General features: G+C 42.3%; 1 protein-coding gene across 1 annotated transcript in view; it reads left to right on the plus strand.

Annotated features, from left to right (window-relative positions):
* LOC137323053 (protein diaphanous homolog 3-like) overlaps positions 1-22,328 on the plus strand; it is a 796,634-nt gene that overhangs the window by 177,195 nt on the left and 597,111 nt on the right. The window contains exon 5 of the mRNA XM_067986438.1: positions 21,612-21,748. Coding sequence (XP_067842539.1) covers positions 21,612-21,748 — 137 coding nt within the window. The remainder of the gene's footprint in view (positions 1-21,611; positions 21,749-22,328) is intronic.

The following is a 22,328-nucleotide window of genomic DNA, read 5'->3' on the forward strand; positions in this document are numbered from 1 at the left end:
TTATACCAAACAACAAGTATTTATATAACAATGTTCTAATACAGTTATATCAAATAAACAAGGATGGTACAACCTGTCCCGAGGAAATGTCAGGATGATCAGGCCTGGTTTGTAGGGTGTATGGACCTCAGTCCGTCCCAAGAAACTGCTTCTAACTGTAGTGGGACAGTGCCTCAGTTTATATATCTTTGTGAAACATATTTGCTTCTAGTAGCTTAACAACATTCGTCCCATCATGTCATCTGTCCCGGACATCCCCCCTCTCCCCCAGGGCGCCCATTGTCCCAGACATCTGTCGGGTATTTGTTCTGTGATGTTGACTATTGCCAATTCTATCATCTCTTATGGGGGAGGGACGTGACCTTATCTTTCTGTGTATTTTGATTGTTTGGATGCAGACATTTAAGATGCCTCATCCTGTATATGCCAATCACGAAGGTTACTTAACTATCTGAATAAAGCTCCTGCAATTAACATAACAGGGTTAGTCTGTGTCCAGGTCCTGAGTCTTTGTTGATGCCTTGGGACTTCATGTTATCTGTTTCTGAAATTGGTCTTCAGTGTGTCAGTTTCACACTTCTATCATCTTTGCAATATTCCCAATCAATTTGCCCGATGGCCTGATGTCGGGCATATCGTTTCCGTGGAATGCTGGCTCCCTTTGTATTCTCACAGACGTAATGCCTGCGCTTTGCTTTTTAGCCAAGCGTCTGAAGTTTTGCAGGATGGGATACATGATTATGATTTGGTCTAGAAATCTTATTTCTTACAAGTTCCTTTACCGTATGTCTGATTTCCATCAGTTCCGATTTCCTTCTGTGCTAATGAACTGCACCCTGAATGAGCTAGTCTTTGACACCTTGACACTTTTTTCTGTGCTCATTACCATTACTTTGTTCTCATTGTTGATTAATCTCTTCACTTTCAGTTGTTTTGTGTTTTGATCCTGTGCCCAAATGTTCTGGTTTTAAAGAAGAGAAAAGCAACAACAGCCATAAGAGCAAATCTTCTCTGTTTATTTTCTCTTTTAACAGCTTCTCTACATCATCTTCTTGCATGATCACTAATTTTGACTGCCACTGATTAGATCTATTCAACTCTCAACTCAACCTTTCATGGGGTTCTGTGTGTTTCATGGTAGTCATACACCATTTTTCAAAGTCCTGACCACAGCGTCTTTCACTTAAATAGTTTATCAACCATTATGGACTTATTAAATCCATCAAATTAAAGCTTAACTAGGAGATATATTCAACTTCATGTTCAAGTTTTTAATCAGACCAGTTGTTTATACAGTATTTCCTCACAGCACTGAATTTTTCCAGCAGCTTGTGTTGTCTGCAAATGTCCTGACTTGGTTCGTGTGCAGCTTCTAGATGTTAACCCTTTTTAGCATTGCTCAGCAAATCATGATCATCTGAATGAACACAGCCCTTTTAATCCATTAGTATACAAAAAGGGCATCTGGATACTTGATCATTTCAGCTAGAATATTATAACAATGCAGAAGTAAATTTATGCTATTTCAAATGCGTAAGCAACCTGTATAAATATATATTTTATGCTTTACAAACGTTATAAGATCAATCCTTGCTTTCTTAGCATGAGCCTTATTCTGCTGACAGTTGCATTGTGCAAAATTCTCCTGCTGAATGCAACAAGAAAAACAACTTGCATTTATATAGCATCTTTACGATAGAAAAACGTGCTGATGCGCTTCAGGGTGGTGTAATCAAAAATTGGATGCCGAGCCAAAGAAGCAGATAGTACAACTGGTGACCAGAAACGGGTTCAAAGGAGGGTCTTAAAGCAGGAAAGGGAGTTTATAATCTGTTGTATGATGACATCATGAAACAAATGCCTCTGCTTAGTACATATCCTACCGCAACAATGCCCCAATCACAGAAATAATTGTGCAATGATTTGTACCATCCGTTGGTTAAATATGGAATTTTAACAGCACAGGTTTTTTTTCTCCCCAAACAATTTTGCCCATTTGCTGTTGAAGCCAAGTTTAATTTCATGATTTTTAATGGGGAAAAAAACATCTTAAGCAAAGGAAAACAGTGAGGTGACTGAAGTTCTCATGCAGATGTATCCAACCTTTGAGTTCCAGAATCAGAAAAATAAATTGTATTCAGACAGACCCTTAAATGTAGCACATACTATGGATGCACGCTGATTCATTCAAGTGTATAATGTGAAAAGTTTTGAACCCCAGTCCAGCAACTTTTTTGAAATCCTGGTTGAACTCTCATGTTCCTCTCACCATTTGCTTATTTTGCCCTCCCAAATTTCATTCCTCCATTCGCCTCTCCCAATCTAATTTTTTCTTCTCTTTTACTGTGCTCTTGTACTTCCCCCCACAATCCGTTCATGAAATTAGGATTGATATTCTAGAAGGGTAATATCAAATGGACTGTAGGACTTTCTATCTTTTATTACTCTCCCTCCTCCCTCTTTCCTCCCCTCATCCGCGCTCGCTTTCTCACTATTCCCCCACTTTCGTAATTCCATCTCTTTTGCATAGTTAGTAGCTGTGCCTTGTTCCATAAACTGCAAACGATGACTCAATCCAGGTGGCAACATCTAACTTTTTTTTTTCTGCGGAGACTGCAGGCTTGTGCTTGTAGTGGTTTTGCTGCACCCCATTTACTCTGTGGCATGCTTCCTGTTGCCTGTTGTATTGGTGCACTTGACTAAGTTAGTTGACATTGCGATTAATTTTAAATATATTATTTAACTGGGTCACATTGAAAAGAATGCTGTTTTACTGTGGCTCACTGGCAAATAGATGCAAAAAGCCATATTTCAGTTACAGAGGAGTAGCATGCAGATCAACAGACACCAGTTGGCTACCCATGTTCTAATGAACAAGGGGGCACAGCGAAGTGCAAGAACGCAGTGGTTATAGGGGATTCAATCGTCGGGGGCAGACAGGCTTTTCTGCACCCATCGATGTGAGTCGCGCATGTTGTGATGCTTGTATGGTACCAGGGTAAAGGACATCACTGAGGGCGCAGAACATTTTGAGGGGGGAGGGGAACAGCCAGTAGTAATGGTCCACATGGGAAGCAATGACATAGGAAAGAAATTGAGTTCATACAGTCCAAGTTTCAGGAGCTAGGGAGGAAGTTAAAAAGCAGGATCCCAAAGATAGTAATCTCTCAATTACTCCCAGTGCTGCGTGTTAGTGAATTTTGGAATGGTAGGTTAATGTGTGGCTGGAGAAATTATGCAGGAGGGAGGGCTTCAGATTCCTGGGGCATTGGGACCATTTCTGGGGCAGGAGGGATCTGTTCAAGATGGATGGGTTGCACTTCAACAGAGCTGGGATCAATGTCCTTGTGGGGAGGTTAACTTGTCCTGTGGACGGGGGGGGGGGGGGCGGTGAGTTTAAACTAATTTGGCAGGGGGATGGGCACCAGGATAAAACATTGGAGAGGAGAAACAAGGTGCACAGAGGACTGGGAAAGACAAATGGCACTAGAATAAATAATAGTTTAGAAATAGGAGGGATCAGACAGGATGTGAGGCAGTCGAAGATGAGATTGGAGTGCATGTGCGTAAATACATGCAGCGTGGTAAATAAGGTTAGTGAGCTGCAGGCACAAGTTGACACATGGGACAATGATATAGTGACAATGACAGAGACCTGATTCAAAGAAGGGGATGATTTGGAACTTAATATTCCTGGCTACAAGGTATTCAGGAAAGATAGGGAAGGAAAGAAAGGAGGCGGGTGATGGCAGTATTGACCAAAGAAACTATTATAGCATTGGAAAGGGATGATGCTGTTTTGGGGCCAAAGACAGAATCTATTTGGTTAGAAGTAAGGAACAATAGAGGAGCTATTACACTACTGGGTGTATACTATAGGCCACCAAATGGTGGGTAGGAGATAGAGGAGCAAATTTGCAGGTAAATTACAGAACGATGCAAGAATTATAAAGTAGTGATAATGGGTGATAGTAACAATGCATAGATGGGGGGGAGTGGGAATTCCTGAAATGTGTACAAGAGAACTTTCTTGATCAGTGTGTTTCCAGCCCAACCAGGAAGGAAGCAGTGCTGGATCTCGTTCTGGGGAATGAAATGGGGCATGTGGAACATGTTTCAGTGGGAGCTTTTGGGGAACAATTATCATAATATCATCAGGTTTAGAATAGTTATGGAAAAGGACATGGAACAATCAAGCATAAAAATATTTAACTGGAAGGTGGGCTAATTTCAGTGCGTTAAAAAAGGATTTTGCCCAGATGGATTGGAATCAAAAATTGGCAGGCAAAAAAGTAATTAAACAATGGGAGGCCTTCAAGGAGGAGATAGTTCAGGTGCAGAGTAAGCATATTCCCATAAGGGGGAAAAGGAAGGGTATCGAAAGCTAAGAGCTCCTTGGATGACTAAGGATATAGAGATTAAAATGAAACAGAAAAAGGAGGCTTATGACAAATATAAAGTACATAATACAGTGGCGAACCAAGCTAAATACAGAATGTACAGAGTAGATCTGAAAAGGGGAATAAGAGGGGCAAAGAGAGAGGATGAGAATAGATTAGCGGCTAACATTAAAGGGAACCCAAAAGTCTTTTATGAACACATAAATAGTAAAAGGATAGTCAAAGGAAGAGTGGGGCTGCTTAGAGACTAAGGAGATCATCATGTGGAGGCAGAGGGTATGGATGAGGTACGAAATGAATACTTTGCATCGGTCTTTACTAGGGAAAAGGATGCTGCGAATGTAGCAGTAAAGGAGGAGGTAGTAGTGATATTGGATCAGATAAAAATAGATCAAGAGGAGGTACTTAAAAGGTTGGCAGTAGTCAAAGTAGAAAAGTCACCCTGCCCGGATGGGATGCATCCTAGGTTACTGAGGGAAGTTAGGGTGGAAATTGCAGAGGTTTTAGCCACAATTTTGCAATGTTCCTTCGATATTCGGACGGTGCCAGAGGACTGGAGGATTGCAAAAAACCCAGCAATGACAGGGCAGTCAGCCTTTTGTCGGGGGTGGGGAAACTTTGAGACAATAATCTGGGACAAAATGTCACATGGAAAGGTATGGACTAAAATGAAAGTCAGGATGGATTTGCAAAAGCAAAATCATGTTTGACTAACTTGATTGAGTTCTTTGAAGTAACGGAAAGGGTTGATGAGGATATTGCGGTTGATGTGTATATGGACTTTCAAAAGACATTTGATAAAGTACCACATGATAGACTTGTTAGCAAAATTAAAGCCCGTGGTATTAAAGGGAGGGTGGCAGCATGAATACAAAACTGGCGAAGGTACAGAAGCAGGGAGTATGGTGAACGGTGGTATTTCAAACTAGAGGGAAATATACAGTGGTGTTCCCTAGGAGTCAATATAAGGACCACTGCTCTTCTTGATATACATTAATGACTTGGACTTGGGCACACAGGGTATAATTTCAAAGTTTGCAGATGGCACAAAACTCGAATGTAGTGAACAATGTGGAGGATAGTAACAGATTTCAGGAGGACGTAGACAGACGGGTGAAATAGGTGGACACATGGCAGACGAAATTTAACGCAGAGAAGTGTGAAGTGATACGCTTTGGTGGGAAGAATGAGGAGAGGCAATTTGAACTAAATGGGGCAATTTTAAAGGGAGTGCAGGAACAGAGAAACCTGGGGATATATGCACAGAAATGTTGGTAGGTGGCATGACAAGTTGAGAAGGCTGTTTTTAAAAAAAAACACATGGGATCATTGGCTTTATTAATTGAGGCATAAGAGTACAAAAACAAGGAAGTTATGCTGAACCTTTATAAAATACTGGTTAGGCCGCAGCTGGAGGATTGCATTCAATTTTGGGCACCACACTTTAGGAAGGATGTCAAGGCCTTAGAGAGGTTGCGGATGAGATTTACTAGAATTGTACCAGAGATGAGGAACTTCAGTTATGTGGGGAGACTGGAGAAGCTGGCGTTGGTTCTCCTCACAGAAGAGAAGGTTGAAAGGAGATTTGATAGAGGTGTTCAAAATCATGAATGCTTTTGATCGAATAAATAAGCAGAAACCGTTTCCGGTGGCAGAAGGGCTGTTAACCAGAGGGCACAGATTTAAGGTGATTGGCAAAAGAACCAGACGCAACATGAGGAAATATTTTTTCATGCAGCGAGTTGTAATGATCTGTAATGCACTGCCTGAAAGGGTGGTGGAAGCAGATTCCTTCGTAACTTTCAAAAGACAATTGGATAAATACTTAGGAACATAGGAATACAGGAACACAAGTCGGCCAGTCAGCCCCTCGAGCCTGCTCCGCAATTTGATAAGATCATGGCTGCTCTGTGATCTAACTGCATATACCTGCCTTTGGCCCATATACCTTAATACATTTGGTTGCCAAAAAGCTATCTATCTCGGATTTAAATTTAACAATTGAACTAGCATCAATTGCCGTTTGCGGAAGAGAGTTCCAAACTTCTACCACCCTTTACGTGCAGAAATGTTTTCTAATTTCGCTCCTGAAAGGCCTGGCTCTAATTTTTAGACTGTGCCCCCTACTCCGAGAATCCCCAACCAGCAGCAACAGTTTCTCTCTATCCACCCTATCTGTTCCCCTTAATATCTTCTAAACTTCGATCAGATCACCCCTTAACCTTCGAAACTCCAGAGAATACAACCCTAATTTGTGTAATCTCTCCTCGTAACTTAACCCTTGAAGTCCGGGTATCATTCAAACCTGCGCTGCACTCCCTCCAAGGCTAATATGTCTTTCCGAAGGTTTGGTGCCCAGATCTGCTCACAGTACTCCAGGTGCGGTCTCACCAGGGTTTTGTACAACTGCAGCATAACTTCTGCCCCCTTGCACACTCGTCCTCTAGATATAAAGGCCAGCGTTCCATTAGCCTTATTGATCATTTTCTGCACCCGTTCATGACACTTCAATGATTTATGTACCTGAGCCCCTAAGTCCCTTTGGACATCCACTGTTTTTAACCTTTTACCATTTTGAAAGTACCCTGTTCTATCCTTTTTTGATCCAAAGTGGATGACCTCACATTTGTCTACATTGAATTCCATTTGCCACAGTTTTGCCCATTCACCTAATCTATCAATATCGCTTTGTAATTTTGTTTTCATCTACACTGCTTACAATGCCACCAATCTTTGTGTCATCGGCAAACTTAGATATGAGACTTTCTATGCCTTCATCTAAGTCATTAATAAATATTGTGAATAATTGAGGCCCCAAGACAGATCCCTGCGGGACTCCACTAGTCACATCCTGCCAATGTGAGTACCTACCCGTTATCCCTACTCTCTGTCGCCTTTCGCTCAACCAACTTCCTCACCAAGTCCGTACTTTTCCCCTGATTCCATGAGCTTCTGTCTTAGCTCACAGTCTCTTATGTGGGGCTTTATCAAATGCCTTCTGGAAGTCCATATAAATAACATCCATTGACATTCCCCTGTCCACTACTTTAGTCACCTCTTCAAAAAATTCAGTCAGGTTTGTCAGGCTCGACCTACCTTTCACAAATCCATGCTGGCTCTCTCTGATCAACTGAAAATTCTCGCGGTGTTCAGTCGCCCTATCCTTAATTATAGACTCCAGCATTTTCCCCACAACAGATGTTAGGCTAACTGGTCCATAATTCCCCGGTTTCCCCCTCTCTCCTTTCTTCAAAAGCGGAGTGACAAGTGCAATTTTCCAATCTCGAGGGACAGTTCCTGAATCTAGAGAACTTTGAAAGATTATAGTTAGGGCATCTGCAATGTGCTCACCTACTTCCTTTAAAACCCTGGGATGGAAACCATCTGGTCCTGGGGATTTGTCACTCTTTAGTGCTATTATTTTCTTCATTACTGTTGTTTCAGTTATGTTAATTTTATTGAGTTCCTTTTCCCCAATTCAGTATTAGTTTTCTTGGGATTTCTGACATGCTATCCTCTTTTTCTACTGAGGCAAAGTAATTATTCAACCTGTCCACCATTTCCCCATTATCAATGACAATATCCTCACTTCAGTTTTTAAGGGGCCAACACTGCTCCTGACCACACTCTTTTTTTCCTAATATAACTATAAAAGTTCTTCGTATTGGTTTTGATATCCCTTGCAAGTTTCTTTTCATACACTCTTTTTGTAGCTCTTACTATCTGTTTTGTGACCCTTTGTTGATCTTTGTATCTTCCCCATTCGCCAGGATCTGTGCCATTTTTTGCCTTTTTGTACGCCCTTTCCTTATGTCTAATACTGTCCCTTACCTCTTTAGTTGTCCATGGCTGTTTTTTTTGGCAAGTAGAGTTCTTGTACCCTCAGGGGTACAAACCGATTCTGTATCACATTAAATGTTTCTTTAAACATTTCCCACTGATCATCAGTCGGTTTACTCATTAACAGATTTGCCCAGTTTACTGTGGACAGTCTCTGTCTCATCCCATTGAAGTCGGCCTTACCCAAGTCTAGAATCTTAGCAGCTGATTCACTTTTTTCCCTTTCAAACACTACATTGAACTCGATCATGTTACGATCGCTATTGGATAGATGTTCACGCACAGTTAAGCTGTTAACTAAATCTGGTTCATGTACTCATTACTAAATCTAGTATGGCTTGCCCCCTTGCCTCTAGGACATACTGCTGTGGAAAATTATCCCGGACACACTCAAGAAATTCACCACCTCTCTGACAGTTGCTCGTCTGCTTTTCCCAATCTATGTGAAGGTTAAAGTCCCCCATTAAGACCTCTATGCTGCATGCTTGTCTAATCTCTGCATTTATACAATCGAGCACTTCAGAGCTGCTGCCAGAAGTCCTATACACAACTCCCACTATAGTCTTAGATCCTTTCCTATTTCTCACTTTAACCCATAAGGTCTCTGTTGGCTGCTTACCCCTCGTTACATCCTCCTTTATCATTGAAGTGATTTCATCTCTAATCATGAAGGCTACTCCTCCCTCTCTTCCATTTTCTCTCTCTCTCCTGTCGACCTTATAACCTGGTATATTTAGTTCCCAATCCTGACCATCCTGCAGCCATGTCTCAGTAATAGCTATCATGTCATACCCTCCAATTTGAATTCGTACCTGTAGTTCATTTAATTTATTCCTTATACTCCGTGCATTTGTATATAGAACTCTTAGTTGGGCCACACACCCTGGCCTGACCTTCAGCTTTGATGCTAGGTTAATCGCTTTACACCTTCTAGTTTTCACTTTATCTGTAGTGCCTAAAGTACACTTTCTTTCTGCTGTTCTACACTTTTCCCTTTCACTTGTTCTTGAACAACTATTTGTATTGTAAATTTCCCCTGGGTCCTCTCCTCTCTTGCTGCTCTCAACTTTACTCTCTTCTGACTCCCCGCTCAGGTTCCCAACCCCTGCAGTAGCAAACCCCCCTGCAAGGATATTAGTCCTTGAAGGAAAAAAAATTACAGGGCTATGGGGAAAGAGCAGGGGAGTGGGACGAATTGGACAGTGCTTTCAAAGAGCTGACATGAGCACGATGGGCCGAATGGCCTCCTTTGTGCTGTACCATACTATGAGACTATGAATCCTGCTGATTCATCTTTTTGGATTCTTTTGTGCTGTTGCAGCCAGGTGTCAAACTCCATGTATGCTGTTGCTCAATAATGAAGCGAATGGTGAAATTCCTTGCCTGATGGTCTGGAACAATTTGTAAATAATGCATTTACAGTACTATTGTGAACAAATTTTTAAAAATGAAATAACACTTGGCATTCAGATACCTGTATGATGTTGTATGAAGGTGAAAGCCTCCTTGATCTCCGAACCTGAAATGACAGACATTTGATAAATTACGGGGCTTTCAATAAAGACAAGAGGAGCATTTAATTGCAGCGTACTTTCTGAACTCTATGTGCAAAGTAAGCAGCTTCAACACATCTTTCATATGAGACAGCAGATTTGATTCTATAAATGCAGCTCAAATTAAATTATTAATTATTAGGAACATCCTTTGTTTCTGTTATAAACCTCATTGACTGTGTGGCTGTGTTTGATAAACAAAAGAAAGAAAGACTTGCATTTATATCGTGCCTTTCACAAACTCAGGACATCCCAAAGCGGTTAACAGCCAATGAAATACTTTTGAAACATAGCGACTGTTGTAATAGCAAATGTGGAAACCAATTTGAGCACAGCAAGATCCCACAAATGGCAATGTGATAATGACCAGATAATCTGCTGCAGGTGTTTGTTGAGAGATATGTCGGGCCAGGACACCTGGGAGAACTCCCCTGCTCTTTTTCGAAATAGTGCCATGGGATCTTTTAAGTTCACCTGAGCGGTAAGATGAGGCCTCAGTTTAACGTCTCATCTGAAAGACGGCATCTCCGACAGTGCAGCACTTCCTCAGCCTTTTACTGAAATGTCAGCCTAGATTTTGTGCTTACGTCCCTGGAGTGGGACTTGAACCCACAACCTTCTGACTCAGGAACAAGAGTGTTCCCACTGAGATATGGCTGACCAGCTGTGAGGGGGGAGATGTGTGACTGGCAAAGGAGAGGAGCATGTGGCAAGTTTGTTAGCCCTCAGTCACTTCTTGGAATTGTGGGATTTGACCAAAAATTAGTGATTACTGCTAGCCTTGGTGAATATCCCCTAGTCCTTCTAGTAATGTGCCCTTAGTCTGCATTCCCACAGGGCAGCTTCCCTGACCTTGCTGTGTCTCACCATAAGACAGATTCCCAGTTCGGCAGTGATGGCGTTCAATCTCTCCATCTACATGCTCACAATATAATTATAATGCATTCAGTCAACCCTGGTTAAGGTGGTCGAGTATTTGCGTGACAATTCAGTCCTCGTTAAGCAGGTAGTGTTTCTTTCTCCCAGACATCTGTTTTTACATGTGAACATCTTCATTGCTTAGAAGTATCTTTCTTGGGCCTATTGTCCAGCTTTCTGTCTTGTATATTCTAATCTGTGCAGCGATTGTGCAGTGCTTGAACTGAGGGTTCTGGGAAGCGAGGAAGAAATTGGAAATTGTACAGCTGAATGGAGGTGCTATCCTCAGCAGTGTCCTTCCTAAGTAATCGCAGAAAAATACAAGGGATCTCTTGGAGTTGTTTAGTCTTGAATTGAAGTGTTTTTAGTGAACCATCTCCCCCCTCCACATGCATCCAATTTATACCACACTGTACATTCTCAGTTTTGTTTGCACATTTCAAATTCAAATAAGCTTCCTCTTCCCCATACTTTTGTCCTCGAGGGAGGTACTTGTGTTGGTGCTTTAATATCCAATGTTGTATGATGTGGCTCCTGTGTGAGATGTTTGGACTCACTTTGGGCTTGTGTGGTTCAGCAATCATGTAGAGTAGTGCTGTTGTCGTGCTGTTAAATGGTGTAGAGGGGCTTGGAATTTAGGTAATTTAAAGTTGGCAGTTGTGATGTGCACATTCAATGCAGGAAAACAGAGAATTGGAGCAAAGTAAAAGTCAGGTCAACTTTGGGGGCAGGGGATAAGGGTCGGTGCTGGATCTGCCAGTCATCTCAGCCCCAGGACATTGCTGCATGAGTTCCTCAGGGCAGTGTGCTCGGCCCAGCCATCTTCAGCTGCTTCATCAATGACCTTCCCTCCATCATGAGGTCAGAAATGGGGATGTTCGCTGATGATTGCACAGTGTTCAGTTCAATGCGCAACACCTCAGATAATGAAGTTGTCCGTGCCCACGTGCAGCAAGACTTGGACAACGTCCAGGCTTGGGCTGTTAAGTGGCAAGTAAAATTCGCGCCAGACAATGACCATCTCCAACAAGAGAGAGTCTAACCACCTCCCCATGACATTCAACGGCATTACCATCGCCGAATCCCCCACCATCAACAGCTTGGGGGTCACCATTGACCAGAAACTTAACTGGACTAGCCACATAAACAATGTGGCGACAAGAGCAGGTCAGAGGCTGGGTATTCTGCGGCGAGTGACTCGCCTCCTGACTCCCCAAAGCCTTTCCACCATCTACAAGGCACAAGTCAGGAGTGTGATGGAATACTCTCCACTTGCTTGGATGAGTGCAGCTCCAACAACACTCAAGAAGCTCGACACCCTCCAGGACAAAGCAGCCCGCTTGATTGGCACCCCATCCACCACCCTAAACATTCACTCCCTTCACCACCTGTGCATTGTGGCTGCAGTGTGTACCATCCACAGGATGCACTGCTGCAACTCGCCAAGGCTTCTTCGACAGCACTTCCCAAACCCATGACCTCTACCACCGAGAAGGATAAGGGCAGCAGGCACATGGGAACAACACCACCTGCACGTTCCCCTCCAAGTCACACACCATCCCGACTTGGAAATATATCGCCGTTCCTTCATCGTTGCTGGGTCAAAATCCTGGAACTCCCTTCCGAACAGCGCTGTGGGAGAACCTTCACCACACGGACTGCAGCGGTTCAAGAAGGCGGCTCATCGCCAGCTTCTCAAGGGCAATTAGGGATGGGCAATAAATGCTGGCCTCGCCAGCGACGCCCACATCCCATGAATGAATAATAAAAAAAGAAAGGAAAAGTAATCATTTGAAGTTTTCACTGAGTGGCAGAGTTCTGGGACCAGAAGTGGGGTCAGAAGTCAAGTGAATGAGATGGGCAGGCAATGAGAGAGGGTGGTGCAGAGAGAGATAAAAGGTCAGGACAAGGAGATACCAATAGAGAGAAAAGATTGACTTAACACTAATGAAAGTGTGTACAAAATACCAAAATGCTCAAGATTTCATGTGCTGTGTTCTGCGATGGATGTGCTATTTTTTGTAAACTGTACACTTTGTAAAACTGCGCATGCACGTACTAACATGTAAAAACTCTGTGCGACATTGAGTGGTTTATTTTCGCAATATTTCTGTTGCTGTCATAATTTAGTGCTGGAATTATTTGGCTCCCAACGTCCAAACAAAAGAGTGCACTCTGTCTTGTTTTCTTGAAAAGGTGGAACAGCAACAGTATGTAACAGAACTCGTACAGTCTTGAGCCTTTTGGTATTTTATATGCATATATTGCTGTATTTTTAGATCTTGGGGCTGATTTTTGAAATAAATTCACTTTGGTGGATGATCAGTTATTAAAACTCTTCCATATGGTATCTTTCTTTTTATTACAAAGGTGACAAATCCCCGCAAGTGGCGTGTTAAATAACTGTTGGTTCTTATCTATGATCCCCCTTTATAATACATGAAGGATTGAGAAACTTCAAGAGTACTTTGCAACTAAGCCTTTGGTAATCTTCATTTCATCTTTGTGTCAAAAATGATCTTCCAGAGAGTGGATTTAACCTTCAGAAATGCCTGGTGTCTGACACCAGTTTTGTTATCAGCTTTGTTCAATTTTTTTCCTCTCTAAATTTTGGAATGTCGATTTTAGGCATGCTCTCAATCAGACAGCCTTGCCTTGCCTGTTGCCTGCTTGTATTGGGAAATCACAGGTGCACTGCCCATAATTTCTCTCCCATTAAAATTAAATAGTTGGACATTTGTGAGTGGTGCGTCAATGGGGATGTACCCCCACTGGTGGTACACAATTGTCAAATTGGAGCTTCGGTTTGGAATACTCCCCTCCCCCTTTTCTCTAATTCAAAGCTCTTCCCATAAATGGAAATATTACCAATATCCTCCCAGCTTGCCTCCTGAGCATCACTCTGCATAAACTCAAATCTGTCTGTTATTCCACTGCCTGCATTCTATCCGTGCAAAGTGAAGCTCCTTCAAAGTGAATCCTTGCTATACCTCACTGCTCCTTGGCCACAATGCATTAATTTCAAAATCCTCATCCTCATTTACAAATTTCTCTATGGTTTTGCTGTACTCTACCTCTGTCATCTCTTCCAGTCTTAGGTACCAGTTCACACACACTGTTTTTTGGACTACTGTGTGTCCCATTCTGTTTGCCCCCAGCCCTGCTCAACCACCAATTGCAAATTCTTCACTTGTCACATCTTTGCTCTCTGGAATTTTCTTCCTAGACCCTTCTGCCTTGCTACATCTCTCTCCTACCTTTAAAAGCCTCCTCGAAACCCATCAGTACCTTTTTGAGGCCCCCTCTTCTGTCATGTAAAGGCATACTGCACACTTAGGGGCACTCAAGATACTCCACTGGTTAGCCCATTGTAGAAGATAGTGGGCAGAGCACATTAGCTGTCCAGGTGACTCTGCCAACAACACATCAAAAGAACACTGCACAACTTAAAAATATGCATGCTAGGAAGAGACACTCCCTTATGATGCCATCCAACATAGCATTGATGGAGATATTGTATAGGATTGGTTACAGTGTCTCACTTGTCTTTCAAGAGAGAGATTCAGTGTGTCTTTTACCTACACGTACATGAGTCTTAAAAGGTTAGGAATTGAGAAAGGTAGCATTTCATTGATTGTGAATAAACCACAGATATTTGCAATTGAACTGAACTTTGGTATTCATGCTCCTGCAAGCATTTTTTGTGGAATTCAAAACTTTCAATATTTGCTGTTGACATTGTTTAATTTTGGATATTTTTTGCAGGACATACAAGAGTTAGTTATAGGTAAGGCCTGCTATTGGAGATGAGGCCCTATTATAGTCTATACAGAGTTAAATATACGAAAAGCAAGTGGTGTGTGAGATCATAAATGAGTTGAACCCATTACATAATAAAAATGTTGATGCCTAAGGTTATTAGAGGTATTACTAACAGGAAATTAAAATGTTGCTGATTAACGGGGATAATGTACCATTTAAAGATTTATGTAACACTACATCATCTCAGGAAATGCCAAAGTACTTCCCATCCAATGAGCAATGTTCTTATTCAAGTATAGTCAATGTTGTTTTGTAGACAAATGTGGCAGTAAATTTCCACACAGCAAGATCCCACAAACAGCAAATAAGATGAATGATGAGTTGATTAATTTTTGACGGTGTTGGTTGAGGGAGGAATGTTGGCCAGGAGACCAGGAGGATTTGGTGCTTTTTTTTCAACAATGCCTTGGGATCTTTTACGTCCACCTGAATAGACAGACAGGTCTCAGTTTAATGTTTTATCCAAAAGCCAGCACCTCTCACCATGTCGTACTCCCTCATTACTGCACTAAAATGTCAGCCCAGATTATGTGCTTACATCTTGGAGTGGAGCTTGAATCCATGACCTTCTGACTTGGAGGCAGGCTGTTGTACTCAAAGGTCACATGAAGAATATTCAGCAGTTTGAGATGGCTCCAGGTTTACCTCTTTATTAAGGAAAATTTTTCAAGCTCTAGGTTTTGTTGGTTGTTTTTGAAGTGAATATCTGATGAGCAGTCCATAAATCAGTAATGTAAATTCAATTTTATGTTTAACTTGAATTTAATTTGAAATGATCCTTTTTTTTATTTTTGGGCTGCTCGCACCCCGCCATGTCAATCATGCTGTCAATTGCATGGTATATCAGGGAATCATAGAATCATTTTTAAAAAAATAGAGAATATAAGTTGTGCATTATATATTCTTTGACCTCTGGGTGGATGATACTAAACAGTAATTGACAAACTGCAATTTCAAAACAAATGAAATAGTGATGTAGGTCATAAAACAGAAAAATATTGTGTTTCGTGGTAATTTTAGCTCATATAACTGCATTATGTAGCTTTAAGATTTGATCACATCTATAGGTCACTTTATATGACATAATCTGACGCAGGGTCATCGACCTGAAATGTTAACTCTGTTTCTTTCTCCACAGGTGCTGCCTGACTTGCTGAGCATTTCCAGCATTTTCTGTTTTTATTCCACAATCTTAATGCTTGCTTACTTCTCCCTTCAAACTAAATTATGTAATTTTTTTGGTAGTTTAACAGAAAACCTGTTGAGCAGCTGAGTCCATTCTATTTTCCAATTGCAGCAATAGCCATAACGTACTTGCGACTTTGTGTTCATGCGTTGTTTGTCCAGTCAACTGATGTCCTGCTCCCTCAAAGCTCATGTTGTCCATGAGACGCACATCCTCCTTTCTTGATTCCCACCCCACTCAACTCCTGATGACTGGACTCCTTTTCGAGGCCCCCCTCTCCCCCACCCCGCTGTGGTGATTGACAAAGTCAGTAGCTCCCTTACACCACCCATTGTCCCTCTCCTTTTCAAAACCACTGTCATCACCCTCCTTTTCATTAAACGATCATTGACTTGTCCATCCTCTCCAAGTACTGCCCAATTGCCAATCTCCGATTGTTCTCTAAGGTCCTCAAATATGTCATTCCCTCCCATCGCTCTCAAAACACCATGTTGGAAACTCTCAATTCCAGCTTCTCACAGAACCAAAATGGTTCTATCCAAAATCTATGACGACATCTGACTGTGATCGTGGTGCATTATTCCTCCTCAACCTTTCTGCATTGCTTGTTACTATTGACCACATCATCCTTCTCCAAAAATTTGATTCTGTCATTCAGCTCAATGTGGCTGCCCTTGCATGATTCATTTCTTACCTATCTGAACCGAGCAATGGCTTCTTTTCCCTCCATCACATGATCACCCCCAGGTTTACCGTTGCCCCTCTTCCTTATTTACATGCTGCCCCTCGACAATATCATCTGTAGGCATGGGGTGAGCTTTCACATGCGTGTTAATATTACCCAGCTGTATTTCTCCACCACTTCTCTTGATTTCTCAAATTGCCTTTGTGTTGTCATATTGCTTTCAGCTCAAAATCAGGAAGAGCAGCCCTACCACAAACTTCCTTGTCATTGATTCCAGCTGCGTCTCTGGCCACATCCAGAGGCTGAACCAGACCATTTGTAATTTTGGCATCTTGATCAACACTGAGCTAAGATCTAAAACTCACATCCTATCCATTACCAATATTATGTATTTCCACATCTGCAACATTTCTAACCTTTGCCCCACCTCAGCCTCTCTGCTGCTGAAACTCTTTTGTATGCTTCTGTCACTTCTTGACTTGACCAATGTAACACTCTCTTGCTGTCTTTCATCCGCCACCCTTCATAAACTCCAACTCGTTCCAAACTTGGCTCCATGTATTCTGTCCCACTCATCCATCTTATAATGTTCTTGACATTGGTAATTTGTGCCATTTCGTTTAATTTGCATTTTCCACCAACAACTATGAGTCCATGTCAATCATGCTGTCAATTGCATTGTACATCTGGGAATCACAGAATCTGTAGTGATGTGATATGAAATGTTGCATTGGTTGTTTCAGATTGTTACCTTTGCTTAAGTATAAATCGGCGCTGGTATTATAACTCAGTGTTTTTGCTTTTAAAGTTGTATGTTGTATTTCATTTGTCTCAAAATCAAAATGGGAAAGTTTTAATCTGCTACCGTTCATTTCTTACACTGATGGGAAGTAACTGTTCATGTGCATTGGCCTTAAATTTTCTGTTTAGGTAAAAGCAGTAGTTTACACCTATGTAGGCAATCATTTACTTTGTACACAGCTGTTAAATGTGAATAAAGCCATCACCAAACAGAGGCTTGCGAATTGGGTAAATGAGATGCATCTTGTTACTGTCTGGCCATACAGAATCCACCAAGTGGAGTGAGTCCAGTTAATTTGTTCAGCAGACACTTCATCATAGATTGCATTCTAGAGCAAATGCTTCTGGAAGGTTACAAAACAGTAACATTGTTCTATCTTTTTGCAAGTAGTATGTTTAGGGGACTAACACAATGTCTGTCCATGACATTGTTTATGCTTAAAAGTTCAGGGCTGTGGGGGAACTCAGCATTCATGATGCTTACAAAGTGTTTATTGATGGTAAAAACCTTCAGTGACTGTAATACCTCCACTTCCTTGTCTGGACAGTTGGCTCATTTGAGCTCCCTTACAGTGGAAGGCTGCAAATGCAATTCAGTGAATCCAGAGTTTTTTTTTTGGGAAGATGGGATTTTTCATCAATCAAGAAAAATAATCGTTAGATTTATTTTTTGTAATTTCTTGGTTCCAAATGGCAAAAAGTTAAAAACAGTGGATGTCCAAAGGGACTTAGGGGTTCAGGTACATAGATCATTGAAGTGTCATGAACAGGTGCAGAAAATAATCAAGAAGGCTAATGGAATGCTGGCCTTTATATCTAGAGGACTAGAGTACAAGGGGGCAGAAGTTATGCTGCAGCTATACAAAACCCTCGTTAGACTGCACCTGGAGGACTGTAAGCAGTTCTGGGCACCGCACCTTCCGAAGGACATATTGGCCTTGGAGGGAGTGCAGCGTAGGTTTACTAGAATGATACCCGGACTTCAAGGGTTAAGTTACGAGGAGAGATTACACAAATTGGGGTTGTATTCTCTGGAGTTTCGAAGGTTAAGGGATGATCTGATCGAAGTTTATAAGATATTAAGGGGAACAGATATGGTGGATGGAGAGAAACTATTTCCGCTGGTTGGGGATTCTAGGAGTAGGGGGCACAATCTAAATATTAGAGCCAGACCTTACAGGAGCGAGATTAGAAAACATTTCTACACATAAAGGGTGGTAGAAGTTTGGAACTCTGTTCCGCAAACGGTAATTGATGCTAGCTCAATTGTTAAATTTAAATCCGAGATAGATAGCTTTTTGGCAACCAAAGGTATTAAGGGATATGGGCCAAAGGCAGGTATATGGAGTTAGATCACAGATCAGCCATGATCTTATCAAATGGCGGAGCAGGCACGAGGGGCTGAATGGCCGACTCCTGTTCCTATGTTCCAAATATGAGTGTAGCCTCCCTGACATCAGATTGAGAGTGTGCAGAATTGTGTAAGTATGCTATTTGTGAGAATTGCTGATGCTGATTTTTCCAGAATTCTGCATGCTAGACTCCTCTTAACAGTTGAAACTCAAGTTGAACGGTCTTCAAAGTGCCCCAAAGTCACCAGTGACGGGCCCAACCAGTTTTGATGGTTGGCCCTTATTACCATGCAGTTCGCGAGCATTTGGAACGTGGACAGGCTGCTCGCCAGTTAGGGAGATGGCTGGCCTCAACCAGCCGTATCACATTTCATACGAGAATTGTCTCTGCTTCGGATGGGCATATCAATAATAAGAGGACTTCCAATCACTGCTGCAAGACTGATCGAGCACTGTCAGACATGGAATTAATTGCTCAGGAATCCACTGGTATTATAACTGCTAATTTGCTACTGCACAACAAAAGGCTGTTTGGGTGTTGCTTCGAATGCTATTGCTCCACTAGCTTGCATTGCTGGGGAGCATCCAAAGAAGGCCAATAACAAACATAGCTCTGACTACCATTTCTGCTTCTGAGTCGTGTATCGTGGCCTGGATTTTTTGATAGTACTGCCAGAGATGCTCCTCGTTATCAAGGGGTACTCTCTAGTCATGAAGCTGGTGCTGCAGACCAAGATGAGCTGCCTAAGACCATTTGCTAGCATATTTCGCTTTTCTCGGTAGCATTACCAAGCCAGGACCACTCGGCTCCAGACCTCATTACAGCCTTGGTCCAAACATGGACAAAAAGCTGAATTCCAGAGGTGAGGTGAGAGTGACTGCCCTTGACATCAAGGCAGCATTTGACCGAGTGTGGCACCAAGGAGCCCTTGTAAAATTGAAGTCAATGGGAATCGGGGAAAACTCTCCAGTGGCTGGAGTCATACCGAGATGGTAGTGGTTGTTGGAGGCCAATCATCTCAGCCCCAGGACATTGCTGCAGGAGTTCTGCAGGACAGTGTCCCAGGCCCAACCATCTTCAGCTGCTTCATCAATGACCTTCCCTCCATCATAAGGTCAGAAATGGGGATGTTCGCAGATGATTGCACAGTGTTCAGTTCCATTCGTAGCCCCTCAGATAATGAAGCAGTCCGAGCCCGCATGCAGCAAGACCTGGACAACGTCCAGGCATGGGCTCATAAGTGGCAAGTAACATTCACGCCAGACAAGTGCCAGGCAATGACCATCTCCAACAAGAGAGAGTCTGACCACCTCCCCTTGACATTCAACGTTATTACCATCGCAGAATCCCCCACCATCAACATCTTGGGGGTCACCATTGATCAGAAACTTAACTGGACCAGCCATATAAATACTGTGGCTACAAGAGCAGGTCAGAGGCTGGGTATTCTGCGGCGAGTGACTCACCTCCTGACTCCCCAAAGCCTTTCCACCATCAACAAGGCACAAGTCAGGAGTGTGATGGAATACTCTCCACTTGCCTGGATGAGTGCAGCTCCAAGAACACTCAAGAAGCTCGACACCCTCCAGGACAAAGCAGCCCGCTTGATTGGCACCCCATCTACCACCCTAAACATTCACTCCCTTCACCACCGGCGCACTGTGGCTGCAGTGTGTACCATCCACAAGATGCACTGCAGCAACTTGCCAAGGCTTCTTCGACAGCACCTCCCAAACCCGCGACCTCTACCACCTAGAAGGACAAGAGCAGCAGGTACTCGCGAACAACACCACCTGCACGTTCCCCTCCAACTCACACACCATCCCGACTTGGAAATATATCGCCATTCCTTCATCGTCGCTGGGTCAAAATCCTGGAGCTCCCTTGCTAACAGCACTGTGGGAGAACCTTCACCACACGGACTGCAGCGGTTCAAGAAGGCGGCTCACCACCTCCTTCTCAAGGGCAATTAGGGATGGGCAATAAATGCTCGCCTCGCCAGCGACGCCCACATCCCATGAACGAATAAAAAAAATGTGAGAACATCAACAGTTGCTGAACAGGGTGGGTCCCCAAAGCAGTACAGTAGGATAGAAGGGGATGGTTTGTTTTGTATAGTTTATTTTTCTTGTTTGTTGCCATTATAATGCTACTGGTTAACTAATATTGTGCGCCTCAAAATGTGTTTATAGTTTCTCTTTGACTTATTCGGTATGTTTATCCTTATCCAACCTCTTGCTATCATTTATTGGTGCACCATCCTCCTCAAATACTGTCATGGGCTAGGGAGTTGTTTAGCAGAATCTTTTCTGAATCATAATTGACTGGTGTTTGAGATTAAGCGAAATTAGAGATTTTATTTGGACATCTCACTTGTCCAAAAGATTTTAAGCAAGTGGGAGCACATCAGGTCTGAATCTACTCTATCATAAATACTAAGTGAGGTATAAATTAGTTTGTCTGTATTTAAAAATGTCCAGAAGTGGAGAATTTGGAGATACAGTGAACAACTAAACACAATTTATTACTGATTATTTCTATATCCCCCCACCCCAGTGCTGTGAAGGTGGAATGGTGGAATGGTGCTGCGCATGGGTAATGTAATTGTTATTTCTTGGCTAGTGTTCTGGAGATACATGAGACTGTCTTGATTGGTGATGAGAAAGCCCAGTTGAAGCTGGAAAACCTGATTTCGAAGGGAAGATGGAAATCTGAGTTTAAGTCTTCCAATTGTCAGTCTAAAATAGTTATTTGACTGATCCTTCTTTGTCTCGAATTCGATTTGAATGAGTTAAAATACACAACTCTCAGCAGAATGCAGCACAGTTGATGCATATAATAAATATTTGCTCTAATGCACATAAATCTTGTCACATGACCTAAAACTTTGAGACTCATTATGCACTTTATTATTAAGTGTCCTTTCTTCAAGCGCAGTCGGTAGCAAGAATACATTTTTTTCTTTGGTAGCAGCTGTGATGGATAATCCATTACTTACATCTCTGTACCCTAATCAAACAATATTTCTCAGTATGATTTCTGTTACTTTGCAGGGCGGTTTGAAGAACAGACAATATACTGCTACCTTACCCCAGGAGTTCATCCATGAGCTAAAATCAGGTGTTGCAGATGAAAGGCTTTTCAGTTCTCTTGAATCCCTTCGAATATCTTTGACCAGCAATCCTGTCAGGTAATGAAGACATCCCAAGAATGCAAATCAGGCACTCGCAGTAAACCTTTTTTTTAAATTTCAAAATAAACTTTATTCATAAAATTTGTAAAGGTACATACAATGAATTCAAGTCACGCTTCAAACAACACAATACAGGTCATACAATTTGTAACAATACATACAGTACAAATCAACGGTCCCGGTACTATCAATAGTTATGCACCATACATTGTAAATACAGTTCATGGCACCCTAGGGTGCCTCATTGCATTTCAGTCATTACTGGTTACAGGTACAGTACATTTCGATACGTTCACATATCATTTTACATTCTGCCTGAGGGTTTTTTTTCCCTGATTCCAGCCCCTTGGTATACAATGACAGGAGGGCTCTAAATGTGGTCTTTCCCTATAAAGCCGTTACGTAGGTTGCACCTCGCTTCAGTGTGTCCCACAGCATGTACTCCTGCACCTTGGAGTGTGCTCGGTGGCAACACTCGGTCGTGAACAGCTCCTTGAGCTGGAAGACCAGCATGTTTCGGGCGGACCAAAGGGCCTCCATCACAGAGTTGATGGTCTTTCAGCCGCAGGTAATATCT

Source organism: Heptranchias perlo, chromosome 6 (genome assembly GCF_035084215.1).
Source record: "Heptranchias perlo isolate sHepPer1 chromosome 6, sHepPer1.hap1, whole genome shotgun sequence".
In the NCBI taxonomy this organism is placed as follows: Eukaryota; Metazoa; Chordata; class Chondrichthyes; order Hexanchiformes; family Hexanchidae; genus Heptranchias; species Heptranchias perlo.